The 13353-nt window shown below is 41.2% G+C and overlaps 1 protein-coding gene across 3 annotated transcripts in view; it reads right to left on the reverse strand.

Moving 5' to 3' along the window:
• The window catches only part of cyth1a (cytohesin 1a), a 51242-nt gene extending 39187 nt beyond the window's left edge, over positions 1-12055 (reverse strand). The window contains exon 1 of one of the 3 annotated variants that reach the window (XM_042504950.1): positions 11779-12055. In XM_042504950.1, coding sequence (XP_042360884.1) covers positions 11779-11797 — 19 coding nt within the window. In that variant the 5' untranslated portion in view covers positions 11798-12055. Of the gene's footprint in view, positions 1-4822; positions 5152-11778 lie in introns of those variants that run through there. The other 2 variants (XM_042504947.1, XM_042504948.1) reach the window with 2 other exon arrangements.
• Between the last annotated feature and the right edge of the window lie 1298 nt (positions 12056-13353).

The raw sequence follows: 13353 nt of genomic DNA on the forward strand, positions 1-13353 counted from the left end.
GTGACCCCTGCTGAGCATCTGCTGTAATTACAGTCCAAACTGCAGAAACAAGAAATGGCATGTAAGGAAACTTTGCACAGTAGCCTCTCTAACTGAACTTGCTTGACATTTCTTTCATGTAATCCTGAGATGCTTTGATCATGTTTTTAAGTGATGTTTTTTTGATGATTTTTTTTATATTATTATGTGCTGTCCAGTGTGGATGTTGATGTTTTTTGTCGTTTATATTTTTTCGCTCTCGGTGCAATAAACGGGGCAATAAAGGTTTCAATCATTCATTATCTGAACACACACATCACTAAAAATGATCCCTAAATGATGAATGATCCCTAAGGAGCCAGACATTGTTATACAAATACCCACGCAATTGCCTCATATTTCTTAACATTTTGTCTTTGACTCACAAACAAAACTAACTTCCCAGAATTAAGATACAGGAGGTTATAATTTCAGCACACCTGTTTGAAAGAGGTGAACAACAAGCATGAAAAATGTCTCTGTTATCAGTATGATTACTACATGCATGGCGGACATTCTTCGGCATAAGCTGTGGCGGGAGTTTAGGATCTCCATGCATCATGACTCATTGCACAAGCTGATTTTGAAACCACTGCTTTCTTTTTACAGGTGCAGTCAGAGGTAATGAGACCTTTGGATCAATCCATCCTATAATTTTCCGGGTGAGAGGGTGGGCGGACCTGAGCGATTAATTACTGACATGAGCCATGAATACATCTGGCTCTCATGTCTCTTTTCCAATGTGAATGTGAGAGAAAAACACTCAGTGGGCGACCAATCACTTGGCAATTACAAACATCAAGTTCTATTTTTAACATACACCACACTCTCCATAACAGCGAGGCAATTTTCTTCATAGTCGAATATATTTTTCTCCTATTTTCCTCACCTATATACATACAGAAATACTGCTGTCAGAGAATATGACTTTGCAAATCCATTTTAGGAAGAGGGTGTGAAATGCAGAGAGCTGCTGAAGTAGGACAGCCTGTCTAGAAGTCACTCTTCCTCAGGCTAGACTCGCAGCATTCTGCACTGCATACATTTCTGCAGTTGACATCACACCCAACAAGCGGTGAAAGAGTACGGGCGGACAAAGCATTTGTTCATCTATAATTTATTATGCATAAGTCAGACTAACAACTACGGAATGACAAAATAAAGGTCTGTTTGTTCATAGATGAATCATGTATGCAGGCATGAAAGCTTGATGCATGTTTGTGCATTTACAGTACAACAATAAGAGTTACAGTATGTGATAAATGTCAACGATAATACAAAAACACAATCAAGAACATTATTTTTCTGTTCGCCAGCAAACATGCTACCACGCCTGTTCGTTTCATGCCATTTCATCAAGATAAAAACCAAGAACTCGGAGAAAAACAAATCCTCCCATGCAGCCAGAAGGATCTTATTTGGCTTATAGAGCTGTGTGGATTTCATCTGCCTCTGTTTGGATTCCCACACACGCCTCTTTGAAGCAGCTCGCTGGCAGAGTCTGTCTCCTTCAGCATCCAAGACACGTCAATCTGTATCACCAGTGGTATAACACTTCACATGAAATCTATAACATACAAATGTTGTGTTCTTCCTCTGTATATGTACACAGGAGCTTACTGATCAACCATGTGGGTTACAGAGTGTGTTAAGGTTGAAAATCCCATGTGTTTATCCCGCTTCATAATCTGAAGGCCACTGTGATAAACTGCACATTGTTTTGTTGTATTGCAGTTATTGTGATAAATAAAGTATCCTCCTGACTGTATATATAATACATTGTGTCATATCCATGTCTCTGTATTAGTAAGCCTTTTAAGCTTACTAATCACAGATCATTTACAGGTTACATATGTATTGTTTATCATGCTTATTGTTAATACATAAGTGTATTATATGTTTAATGCCATGAAACGTGGAGAATACTATCATCGGGATATGATAGCATGCATTCATTAGTTTGAAAAACCCACAAAGCCTCCTACAATAACACAGAGGTGAACAATACTACCTAAAATTACGATATATCCGTTAAGTTAAGTAACGTAACGTTAAGCAACAAAATGGCAATCAATAGCAAACTAATAACTGCATTAGCATAAAGAGCTAAAGTTAGCAAGCTCTTAAAGTTAGTAGAAGTACAAGTTATTTGCTGCTTAACGTTATCTTACCCAGTTTTATGCAGTTATACTCTATCGAAATATTAGTTAGTATTGTTAATTGTAGTTCTTTGATTGTTTTAATTGATACTGCCCCTTTTTTTGACATGTCACCATACCGTGTCTAAAGTAGGAGCCATGTACACCGCATTTACCAGTAATCGAAGTTTTACACTAATTTGACAGCTTGCCTCGACTTATTAAATCCGGTTTCCTTGATCTAACTCTTTTCTGTGGAATCACATGGTTTTCTGATTTGTAATCACTTTTGATGTCCAGTTCTGTTTTCACAGTTATTTCCAGTAAAACAATCAAAGGCATTCTGCTTTTTTCATCCTTTACTGGAAGTGTAATTCGCTCACAGTAAAGCCGTGAACCTACGTGCATATGGCAGAATATTTATAGTACATATCATCTGACTACAAAGTAATATCATTTGTTTTGGGGCCAATTAGACTCCAGTGTCAAACTCTTTGTTAAACCTCTGACAAACTCAAATAGCAGAAATCCACATTAACTTGGGATTTTGGGGAGCTATTGCTGTATAAAAAAGTACTTTGAACATAAACCACAGATACAGAGCATATGGAAATCACTTGTATTCAACCATGTTTTATAGCTGGGTGTGTAATAACCCAAACAGAGGTAATCTGTAGACGTCTGAAACAAGTTGTCAGTTCAAAATGATGATTATAAAATTAGGAATAAGTAATTTATTTTCAAGCTGACAAAGACGCCCAGGACCCCAAACAGAACCACAACAATAATCATGTTGGTGTCATTACCCACTGTCAATACGGGCCCGTGCCCTCCTTTACAACCAGCTGATTTGGCAAATATTCTGAACGCTGCTGCTGCTGCTGCTGATGGGTTTGTTTATGCTCCCAAAGGGATCACTTTGTCCTCAGCTGCCCCTGGCGTCCACATGGTGTAATTTCCATGAGAGAAAATCAAGACAAAGCTGCGACACACCTGCCTCACAGCACAGACGGAACTCGTAACTTACTGCGATGATATTAATCAGCTAAATTACTATCACGTCAGCTTTGGGCAATGCACTTCCCGCCATCAGTCCCAGCCTGTGCCCTGTGAAAATTAATTGGGCATGTTGAGTCACACTCACAGTGACTGTGAAAGTTAGACTCACAGTAACATTTACAGTCTGAAAGAGCACTGACATAACACTGTGCGTGTGTATATTTCATTAAGATACAAATTAAGAGTGAGTGACAGTTTGAGACTTTGGGAAATAAGACCTGAGGTCACCCAGCGAAGCTGCCAAGTGACTTTTTCATAACTTCTTGATAATGTTTGCACTTGTTTTTTCATATCAAACAGCATTTGGCTATTTTTCAAGAGTGATTTAATAGTGCTGCAGATACGGCGTGAACTCTCTGGACGATCATTCGATGAGTCACATATGAATCACTGGCATGATTCACGATTAAAAACAGAAACACCAACACTCACAGAACACTGCCCAATCTCCTCCCACCACCTGGGGTCTAAAATGCAAAGGCTGCCATCATGACATGAATGTTTTATAATGCAGTTGAAGCAAAAAAACTGACACTTGCATGTGGGTGACAGCTGGAATTAAGCCTTTGGGAGGCTGAATATTAAAATGACAAACCAGTGTCATATATAAGAGGACTTTTTCTTCAGTTCTACCCATATGTCTATTTCTGTCACCAAATACTTCATACCAGAACAATCCAGATTACTTCCCCCTTGAGTATCCAGAACTAAAAAAGTAAGGCCCATCTTTTTACGCCCGTCTGTAGTGCTGATTCAGGTGTTTTGAAATCACTGAGACAGCACCGTTTCCCCTTGCTACGCACGCAGTCAGCTGATTCACCACAAGCCAGCGAAGCCGCTTTAGTCATGTCAACACTGTCTGCCAACACAGTTTCAAACACTCCCGATGGCAACCTGTGTGCCACCCTGCAGTGCAGTGTAATACAGTTGTGACACTTAACAACCAACCCTAAACAAACCTCCATCACAGTCCAGATCATGCTATTACTACAGTGTGAAAGGATAAATCCGGGAACAGATGGTAAGTATAAAAACACCTCCTAAAGAGGCCGACGTCTTAGCCAGCTCCACTTCTCCATCTGTAATTACACTGGGAAGCACTGAGAGTTGTTTATCCACGTTTAGCAGGTGATCTCCAGTAAACACAACCCCGTTATTGAAGGACACAGAGGCAAGAAGAGCCATTTTCATACAGGGGGAGAGCAGGTTGTGCAGGAGCAGAAATGTGTGGCTGTGTTTTCACCTTAGGGTTTCAGTGTTGCCATACAGCACGCAGATCTCTTACACTGTGTGAATAAGGATGTGTGAGGTTCAAATCTGGCGGCAGATAGTGTGTGAGACCTGCTGGGGATTAGATCTGCTCAGTGAAGTAATAACATTAGCTCTCTCTCTGTCTCTAAGTGTGTGCGCACTGAGGTTTAAGTTAATGAGAGCTTCCTTAGCCTCAAGAAGCTCCCTCTGTTTCTATCCATCTGTTATCATCTCTGGTGGAGCCATGTGTTCGGTCACACGTGCACACAAAGACCTTCAATCCAAACCTGTTGATTAGTAAGACACATGCCGACAATTAAACTATCAAAAAATGCATTGCAAGGCCCACACTTTACCTGGAGCTTGCTGGAGTGGCTTCACAGCTGGACACAAGAACGTCTGAAGGCTGGACACGCAAAGTTCACTCACTGACCCCATAGCTTCAGTGTGTGATATGTCTATGAGCGTGTGAATGTCTCCGTCAGTGGATGCTCCCTGCTGACGATTCAGATTGAAAGAGATGTTGGAAAGGCCCGGGCTCCCCCGCTGTGGCTGCTGAGAGTCACTCCGAGTTCCCGGCTGTTCAGTCCATGCAGAGACTCCAACTATAAGGTCCTGCTCTCTGTCACTCTGCTGCACCTAATCCCCCCTCAGCTGGATGAATCCTCCGCCAAGCTTTCACACTCACCTACTTTCTCTTCCCTTCCTCGATTAGAATGTGCAACTTGCCAGGATGCTGAAATCACTTCTGCTTTCTCCCAGTTCCCCTTTTGTGCTGGTGCCTCCCTCTATCCTCCTCTGCTCTCTCTCTCCCTCTCTTTCTCTCTCTCTTTCTCTCCCACTTGCACTCTCTTGCTACTTTCCATGTTAATTCAAGCAGATATTCTTAGACATAACAGATTGCACACGCAAATGGAAAAGTCAGGTCGTATCTTAAAGTATCAGGACATAACTCTCTTTGTTTTTACTTTTTTGCTGCGACCAAATTTGCCTGATAATTTGTGGAGACAAGGGGAAAACCAATTAAAGAAACAATTACGGAGAAAGTTTCACTCTGCATTACAAGCACGGCCAGCTATCAGCACGTCGCTCTGTTTAGTGCAGTGCAGTCAGAGTTCCAGCTCTACCCTCTGTTGCTTTTTAGCCTCTAGTCACTCATCATTTTTGGCTTCAAAAGCTTTGTACATAAAATCAAGATTTCATTGTTGCTTGGCAACGGGATGGAAGAAATGATTTGCTCCCAGGCAAAACACTGTGAGCCATTTGTTTTGATTAGATTATATCTTCACACCTATTGAGGTTATTCACTACGACACAATCGCATTTTTGGAGGTCTCGGAGCTGTATAACACACACAGGGTTTTTTTACACACACACACACACACACACACATACACACACAACAAAATAAACAGGTCTGGTTCTGTCACAGATGCGCTCATAATCAACAGCAATTGGTTTCATTTTGGATTTTCACTTTCTCTCATGGAGCAAAGCGGAAATGTTTACCTCCACTCTTGAACTCCTGCCACTCTGAATTAGCCGACCTGTCAGTCACACAAAGTGTTCCTCACTCTTTAACAACAGCCTCTCTCACTCAGTGTCACTCATTATAGAAGTATTTCACTGCTGGACAGAAGGCCTTTTAATTAAACTAGAACATCTATGCACTAGAAAGATGGTGATACATGACCAGAGAAAAAAGACAAAAAAGGACACTTTTGCTCAAGTACCTTAATGCACTGCGCTGCATTACACCAATAAACGCTTCTGCTGGTGGGTGACATGATGCAAACTGGCATATGTGAAACAACTACAGCCAGCTGGCAAGACATAAGCTAGTATTATAGTTAAACAGTAGGCTAAAATGTGTTTCTGAAAACATTTGAGACAAGAAATAGGCAATGCAGTAACAGAATCTTGGTTTATATTTGGTCAGCGCTGCTTAGTTTTACCATTTGATCTCACTTTTTTCAGCCTCCGTTTTCACTGTGCCAGAAACAGTATGGTGCCCACTTCCTGTTCAGAAGCTCTCACTGTTACACCTAAACATGGCGCTAAAATATGTTTCTGAAAACATTTTAGGAGAGAAATGGGCAGTGCAGTGAGGAGCGGGGTGTGTCTCTTTATATGCTTCTATACTCTTTGTGTCCACGCTGGTGGCATGAGTGGCAGGCAAGCAACAGCCCAGAGAGCAAGCGAAACTCAGCTGGATGACTAATTTGCATCAATATGCATCATCCGGCGGACTTTTGCATGGTTAGATAGTGGAAAGTTTACCACAGTTCACTGACACCTACTACCCACATTGTTTTGAAGCTGGTTGAAAATCGGCAAAGTATAACTTTAATTTCTCAACTCTGCCCTCTCTGTCGGTCACGCTGACATCAGGAGCAAGCATGTCAGCGACTCAGGCTATAGGTGGCAAACTCATAACAAGGTATACCTGACAGATGCTGTTTCCTCAGCCTGCATGGCTATGACATCACTTCGGACCGAACAATTATTGCCCAGTTCACGGCCAAAAAAAGTGGGGCCGAGTGCCTCGCAGTGACCCATGCATGAACTGCAAAGTCAGTCCTGACCACTTTAAAATGCTGCAGCTGCACATCACCCCGAGGAGTTGCTCTGTCACAGGAGGAACAGCAGCACAGCACGTGGTGAAGTCAGCACAAATGTTTCGCTTCTCGTTTTTAGTATGCATATTACCCCCACCTTCTGCATGACTCCACATTACCTCGCTGAATAAGAGTGTGTTGTCAGCACCTGGCTGAACACCTGCAGAGGGTATGAATAAGAAAACAGACATAGATAGATAGATAGATAGATAGATAGATAGATAGATAGATGGTGAGTAGGTGTGCAGAGTGCACTCATCAGCCTAGTTCCTGGTCCTCCCTGCTGGCAAAGTTCATCGCTGTAAATGGAATAACATGTATTACACTAAACTGTCAAGTGGCTTTGCCTGAGTCCACATTGCAAATTGTAAGTACCCTGATGAAAGCCATGAAGGCAAATTAGCTTCGGCAATAACAGTAAATTTCAATTCATTATGCTTAATGTTGACCCATAAGGCCTTGTGGGTTATTTCAAGCAAAGTGCAACACACAGAAAGAGACTTAGAGAACCAGCCTGAACAGCACTTGAAGGTTCCCTGTGGAGTTTTTGACCTGTAGTAGCGCTGTGGAGTAGTTTTATTTGTATCGTGCAACATAAATTTTTAACAGTTTAAGTTGTAGACCAGGAATACTCAGCTTGCTTTGACTGGGGGCCACTTTTGCAAAATGAAATTAGCCCAGGGGCCAGTTAATATACAAATATTAAGAATTAATATATAACAGTTAGCCTGGAATCCTGGGTCCTTTTTATATAAACAAGCAACATTTTAATGTTTTTATGCACTTTGGCGCCTTATTTACACTAAGGTACAAGTACAAAAAAAAACCTAATATCGAACCATTGCTTTTTATTGTGAATTAGAGAATTATCAGCGAGCCACTCAGCACCCTACCCCGGGCCAGATTTGACCCACCAGCCAGGCCAAGTATCACTGTTGTAAGCTGTTGACTGTAGTGATTTTTGGTGCGTAAATATTCACATACATGCTTAGTTCAATTAACTGTGAATAGCCAACAATCTGCAGTCAAACAGCAGAGAAAACACATTGTTGTCAGCCCACTATAATAGAATAATTGCAATAAAGCTCACTCAAATCCACAATAACACATTACAAACAGAGCAATAATCCTAAATAAGCAGCTTCTGGCAAAGGTGCTGTTTTGTAGATGATCCCTCAAGTGAAGAAAACACTTCCTCATGCAATAAATACGTTTCCACATTACAACAATATCTGATGAAGCCTCGCCTAAGTGGTTTAATGTGCATTTATGAAGCAAACATCTTTGTTTAGCACAAACAGTGGCTGTTGAGATTTTCTCTGCACAATGCTGCAAGCTGTCTGTAGTTCTGGCCTTGAACTGGACTTACAAGAACACTTAATTTGAGCTGTTGTGCATACATGCCATCAGGTGGACATAGCATGGAACAACACCTTTACTCGTATCACAAAGCCAGTGTTGGGGAGGTTAATTGAAATATAACAGGTTACAGATTACTGGTTACCCTATTAAAAATAATAAGTAATCTAACTTCATTAAAGTAATGCAACTCATTACATTTAATTGTTTTTTTGATGAGTTTTCTGACAAATGTTTTAAATTGGGCGATAAAGCTGAAAAATGTGTGGAAATAGGACAGATATGACAGATTACTGTCCTTACCCTACCATTCGCTTTCAATGCCAAAACCCAACTGTCTTCCATCTGACAGGTTGACTGACAGGAAATGTGAGCAAGACAGAGAGAACGACGAACAACACGCAGCAAAGGACAACAGGTATGACTCGAACCCAGAATGCTGCAAAGGCCTCAGCATATAGGGTCCACTTTTTCATGGAGTCTGGTACTTGGTCACACAATCTGATGGGTCACAGACTTTTCCACTGTAATCCCCTTTGTAACCACCAACATTATAATTAACTGTATTTTAATTAGGTCTTCATATGTTTTCCTCATAGACTCCATGGTTTTCCTTAGTAATTGTAACAAATTACAAGAACATTATTTTGTAATGTAAACGTGTAGTCATTTCCCAAGACTGCATACAGAAAATTGAAATCCTCTAAACAAGTCATGAGCAAACATTGTTTATCATCTACCTCTGCAGACAGTCTACAGGGAGATTCTGATGGAAATCAGTCATATGTTTGTCTTCAAACAGTCGGGTAGGCAGACAAGTCTTCTGTGTGATGAAAGTGTTTCCACAGTTGGGTATAAAACCTACAGAAAGCCTTGTGATCTGTGTTGGTGGAACTCCTACATACAGCAGCACTCTGTTAGCATCACCTGCAGTGACTAACAACTGGCTGGATGGGAGCAGAACGAGCACCTCTGCCGGTACGACTCGACTGAATACTCGCCAGAATAAAGCTCAACAGGCTAAATATGGCCTGAATGCGCTAAGTAACATCCTGCAGCATCCTGCCCACTTTTCATTTCAGCTGTCTCAAAGCATGAACATCCTCCCTTTGTCTGCTTCTCTTTATCTACATCTCTTTGTGATAGGAGGAGATTTAAAGATGAGAAACAAAGGGATGATGTGTTTATCTGGTTCCACCAATCAGCTTACATCATTAAAATAATCAAGTTTATTTCTAGACTGGCATCTCACATGGGTAAGTAAGAAGAAAACTTGCAGCACAAGTGATTTAAAATGTACTTTGAAGTAACATTTTTTCAACTTTTTCTCCTTTTTTATGTTTTGACTTTCGCGTCACACTTTTTCTCAGCAGGAACATGATATGCGCAATACGCATAAGTCCACTGAGACTTTGCTGCTGACAGCTTCAATGTGCTTTGAACAAGAGAGGAGCTTAGTGCTGGAGTAAACTTGTCTGATCACATGGGTTCAGGGTGACAGTATGCAGCAGAAAAACAGTAGAAGCAACTGTATTTCAAACTGGGAGGAGAGATGACACCCATAACCACTGCAACCACACGTACCTGCTGCTATAGCGCACCACGCCTATAAGGCGCCACACTGCTTCCTTTGTGTGCACAAATTTCATTATGCAAAGGGAAACTGAGCTGCACTGACAGGTGCAGGTAGATGGCAAAAGAGCACGGAAAGAAAAAAAGATAAAACAAAGTCATTTTGACAACGTGCAGCTCAGAGCCTTTGAAGTGAGTCTTGAAACGGAGCAGCACCCAATGAATCCCAAGATAGCTGGTTTAGGGCACCTAGCAACATCACAGGAGCAGAGTGCAAAAACACAGTGTGGTAATCCCATCAAAAATTTTCAGGAGGTGATTCAACGCTGCACGGCTGTTAAATACACTGCAAATACATATGTCAACATAAATAATAAAATAGAGCAAACACAGCTGCACCAAAATAAAATGACGTCTGCTGGAGTCTTGACAGCGGATGGATTATTTCCATCCTCTCTCCTTCTCTGACTTGAGTTCAACAGCCACAGTGCTCAGGAACAGAAGAGATGATATGACTTATACTTACTCATTCAGATCAACAAGCCATCGATTGGAATAAGGAGGTGTCAGGGACAGTGTGAGTGGTATGTGAATGTGCTGGGAGCTTCAGCATGTCCCTTCTCCTGTGCCTCACACTTTAGAAGATAATTACATAATCGGTGACTTCAGCTGAATTGCAAATAGGAAGGTACTGACAAGGGTAGGGGACTGCAAATAAATGATTATCCTTTTTGGAAGCCTAGAGCAAACATGCAGCATGCCAGAAGTCATACTGGGCCATGTATGCCTTACTTATAAGTCAAAAACCTAATGAAAATGCAAAGACTTTTGGTAAGTGAAACAGTACAATTTTCTGAGCAAGCAACCTTCATCCTACTACGTTAGACTTCAACTTTTTTTTTATATCTTACATGTAAGTCACAGTCAGCAATGTGGGGTACCAGCCCTCTTTTCTCCCCACAGAGCATCAGTTTTGCAATGAGGCCATTGCTGGTGGTTCTATTTTGAGATGCATTAAGCTCACAGAAAAACTAAACTGCTAAATAATTGAGATGAAGTCTATCATAGCCTAAGATGAGCCATGAGCCAGCTCATCACAGCCTGACATCATCAGCGGTTCAGGGTGTGGGTCACCCTATACATGATGTCAGGACATTGAACTTCCTGTAAAAGATGGTTTTACAGCAATGAGGACAATTTTATAAGTAGGCATTTTGTGAAAGTGTGTCATCTGGAGAGCCTATGTGCCTCAGACTGGATGCCAGCGTGGTATGAATAAATCAGTTTGCATCTTAATTCCCACAAGAAAAGGGACATTTCTATCGTTCACACTGCATTCATTCTAGTGTGTAAATATGTGGATTTCTACAGTGCCCATGCTGTCATAGCTGCAGTGCCATGCTTAATAATTCATCATACAGATTATTTTTATATCCTTTTGGCAACGAATACTACAGGGGACACCTGTTTTGAAGATGGCTTATTAATACAAAACCTTTTCTGTGTCAGTTTAATTAACACGAATAATAAATCTCTTTTGGAAATAATGCATGAGCACTGTACAGTCAGTCATGCTGTCATCTTAACAGTCCCACCAAGCATTCAGACTGGCAGCAGTATGAACATCTATGCTGTCATTTCTCTACACTTGGCTCAGCACAGCACGAACACTGTAGACAGCAATGCTGAAAAAAAACACACACTCATGGTGCTGTCAGGGGCTCCACAAAATGGCAAACAGCCTGTGTAAAAGTGGGACCAACCGTGATTCTCCCCCTCCATCCTGGCGGTCCTGATGCTGCCGCAGGCGTCTCTGCCCGGGGATGTCTCTCGCCAAGCGGCCGCAACAATCCGGATACCTTCCTCCCTTCCTTTCCGGTCTCTCTATTTCCCTCTGTCTCCGCTCACCTCCTCCCAGGTTTCTACTTGATGGCAGGCTCTCTCTGAATATGTAAGCTCACTCTGAGGTGATACTTTCCAGCTTGTTGCTGTTTTGTTTGTCCCCAGTTGCCGTTTTAAATGTGTGTGCGTTGATGTTGTTGGCCGCCTGCTGATATGCATCCAGAGCAGCCCGGTGCACATGTTAGCCCCGCCCATCCCAGATGTGATGTCACGCTCTAACTTCTCCAGAAACCAACAACTTTGCTGAACCACATTTTATCCAGTTTTTGGACCAATTTGGAGATACATGGGCTATTTTAAACACTTTGAGACCTGGGAAGGCGTCAATGACCAACTTAAGATAATAATATGTAGAAATAGGCAAGGAATTGTTTATTTTTTTTAAAGTGCAAAAAAAAAAAAAAACCTGAAAATTGGCCCACAAAGAAAATGATAAATGTTGAATGTATTATTATAAATTATAATAATTATGTTAAATAGCTTTAAATTTGTTATTATGTTAATTATAAATATAGTGCTCTGAATTTTTTTCCAGCTTAAAAAAAAAGTTTTTCTTTATTTACTTATGATTTCAACAACTTTTCTACCAAGTTGCCCATTGCCCATGGTTTTAATAGAAATCAAACCAATTTGCTTTCAAGGATTCAAAGGTTTGAATACTGGTGAATGGTGCCTGAATGCACAAGAAAAGTGATGTCCATCTAGGTTTCAAAGGCTTAAGGAACAGGGTGAAATCAGGTAATTTTGGACATCGGGTTAAATGCTAGAAATAAGGTTTAACATCTTGGGCTCTTAAAATATTGGCAGCCAGTTGCCAAACATGTTCTTGAGCCGTTGCCGTTTGCAAATGTGGCTGTAGGTTGCTGCTTTTTATTGACTGTTTGACTTTTAATCAATGTATTTTCACAGTACTCTTTACATTTCATGAGAGAGGGTTTTAGTAAACTAACAACTTTGCAGAACCTTTGGATACCAGGTGAGCAGTTGCTGCATTGCTCTTTCAACCTGCATAACAGATTTTTCTGGCCACTTGGGGGCAGCTGAAGGAAGATGTGAGCACAACATACTCTTTCCTTATTAGCTGATACAGCAGTAGGTTAGGTTGGTTAAGCGGCTATGGAGCAAATTATCATTCATCTGGAGTCATGTTTCTGGCCACTGGTGAATTTGGTGAATGGTGGTAGTGGAGTCCAATATTAACTCCCTTCTAGACATTTTTGGTCTCTCTGGGAAATATTTGGCTCTTTAGCTGCTCAGTGCTCGAATATATCCATCACCAGTTAGCTACTAAATGTGTTTGCTGTTTGGTGCTTACATGGTAGTGAGCAATGGGTTGTTTGTTTTTAGCTTTTTCACAGAAAACAGCTGCCTGCTGCAGCTGAAAACAAATCTATGAGATTTGAGTGAACCAAAAACGCAAAATTACAAACCACATA

The sequence above is a fragment of the Plectropomus leopardus genome, chromosome 17 (genome assembly GCF_008729295.1).
Source record: "Plectropomus leopardus isolate mb chromosome 17, YSFRI_Pleo_2.0, whole genome shotgun sequence".
Classification (NCBI taxonomy): domain Eukaryota; kingdom Metazoa; phylum Chordata; class Actinopteri; order Perciformes; family Serranidae; genus Plectropomus; species Plectropomus leopardus.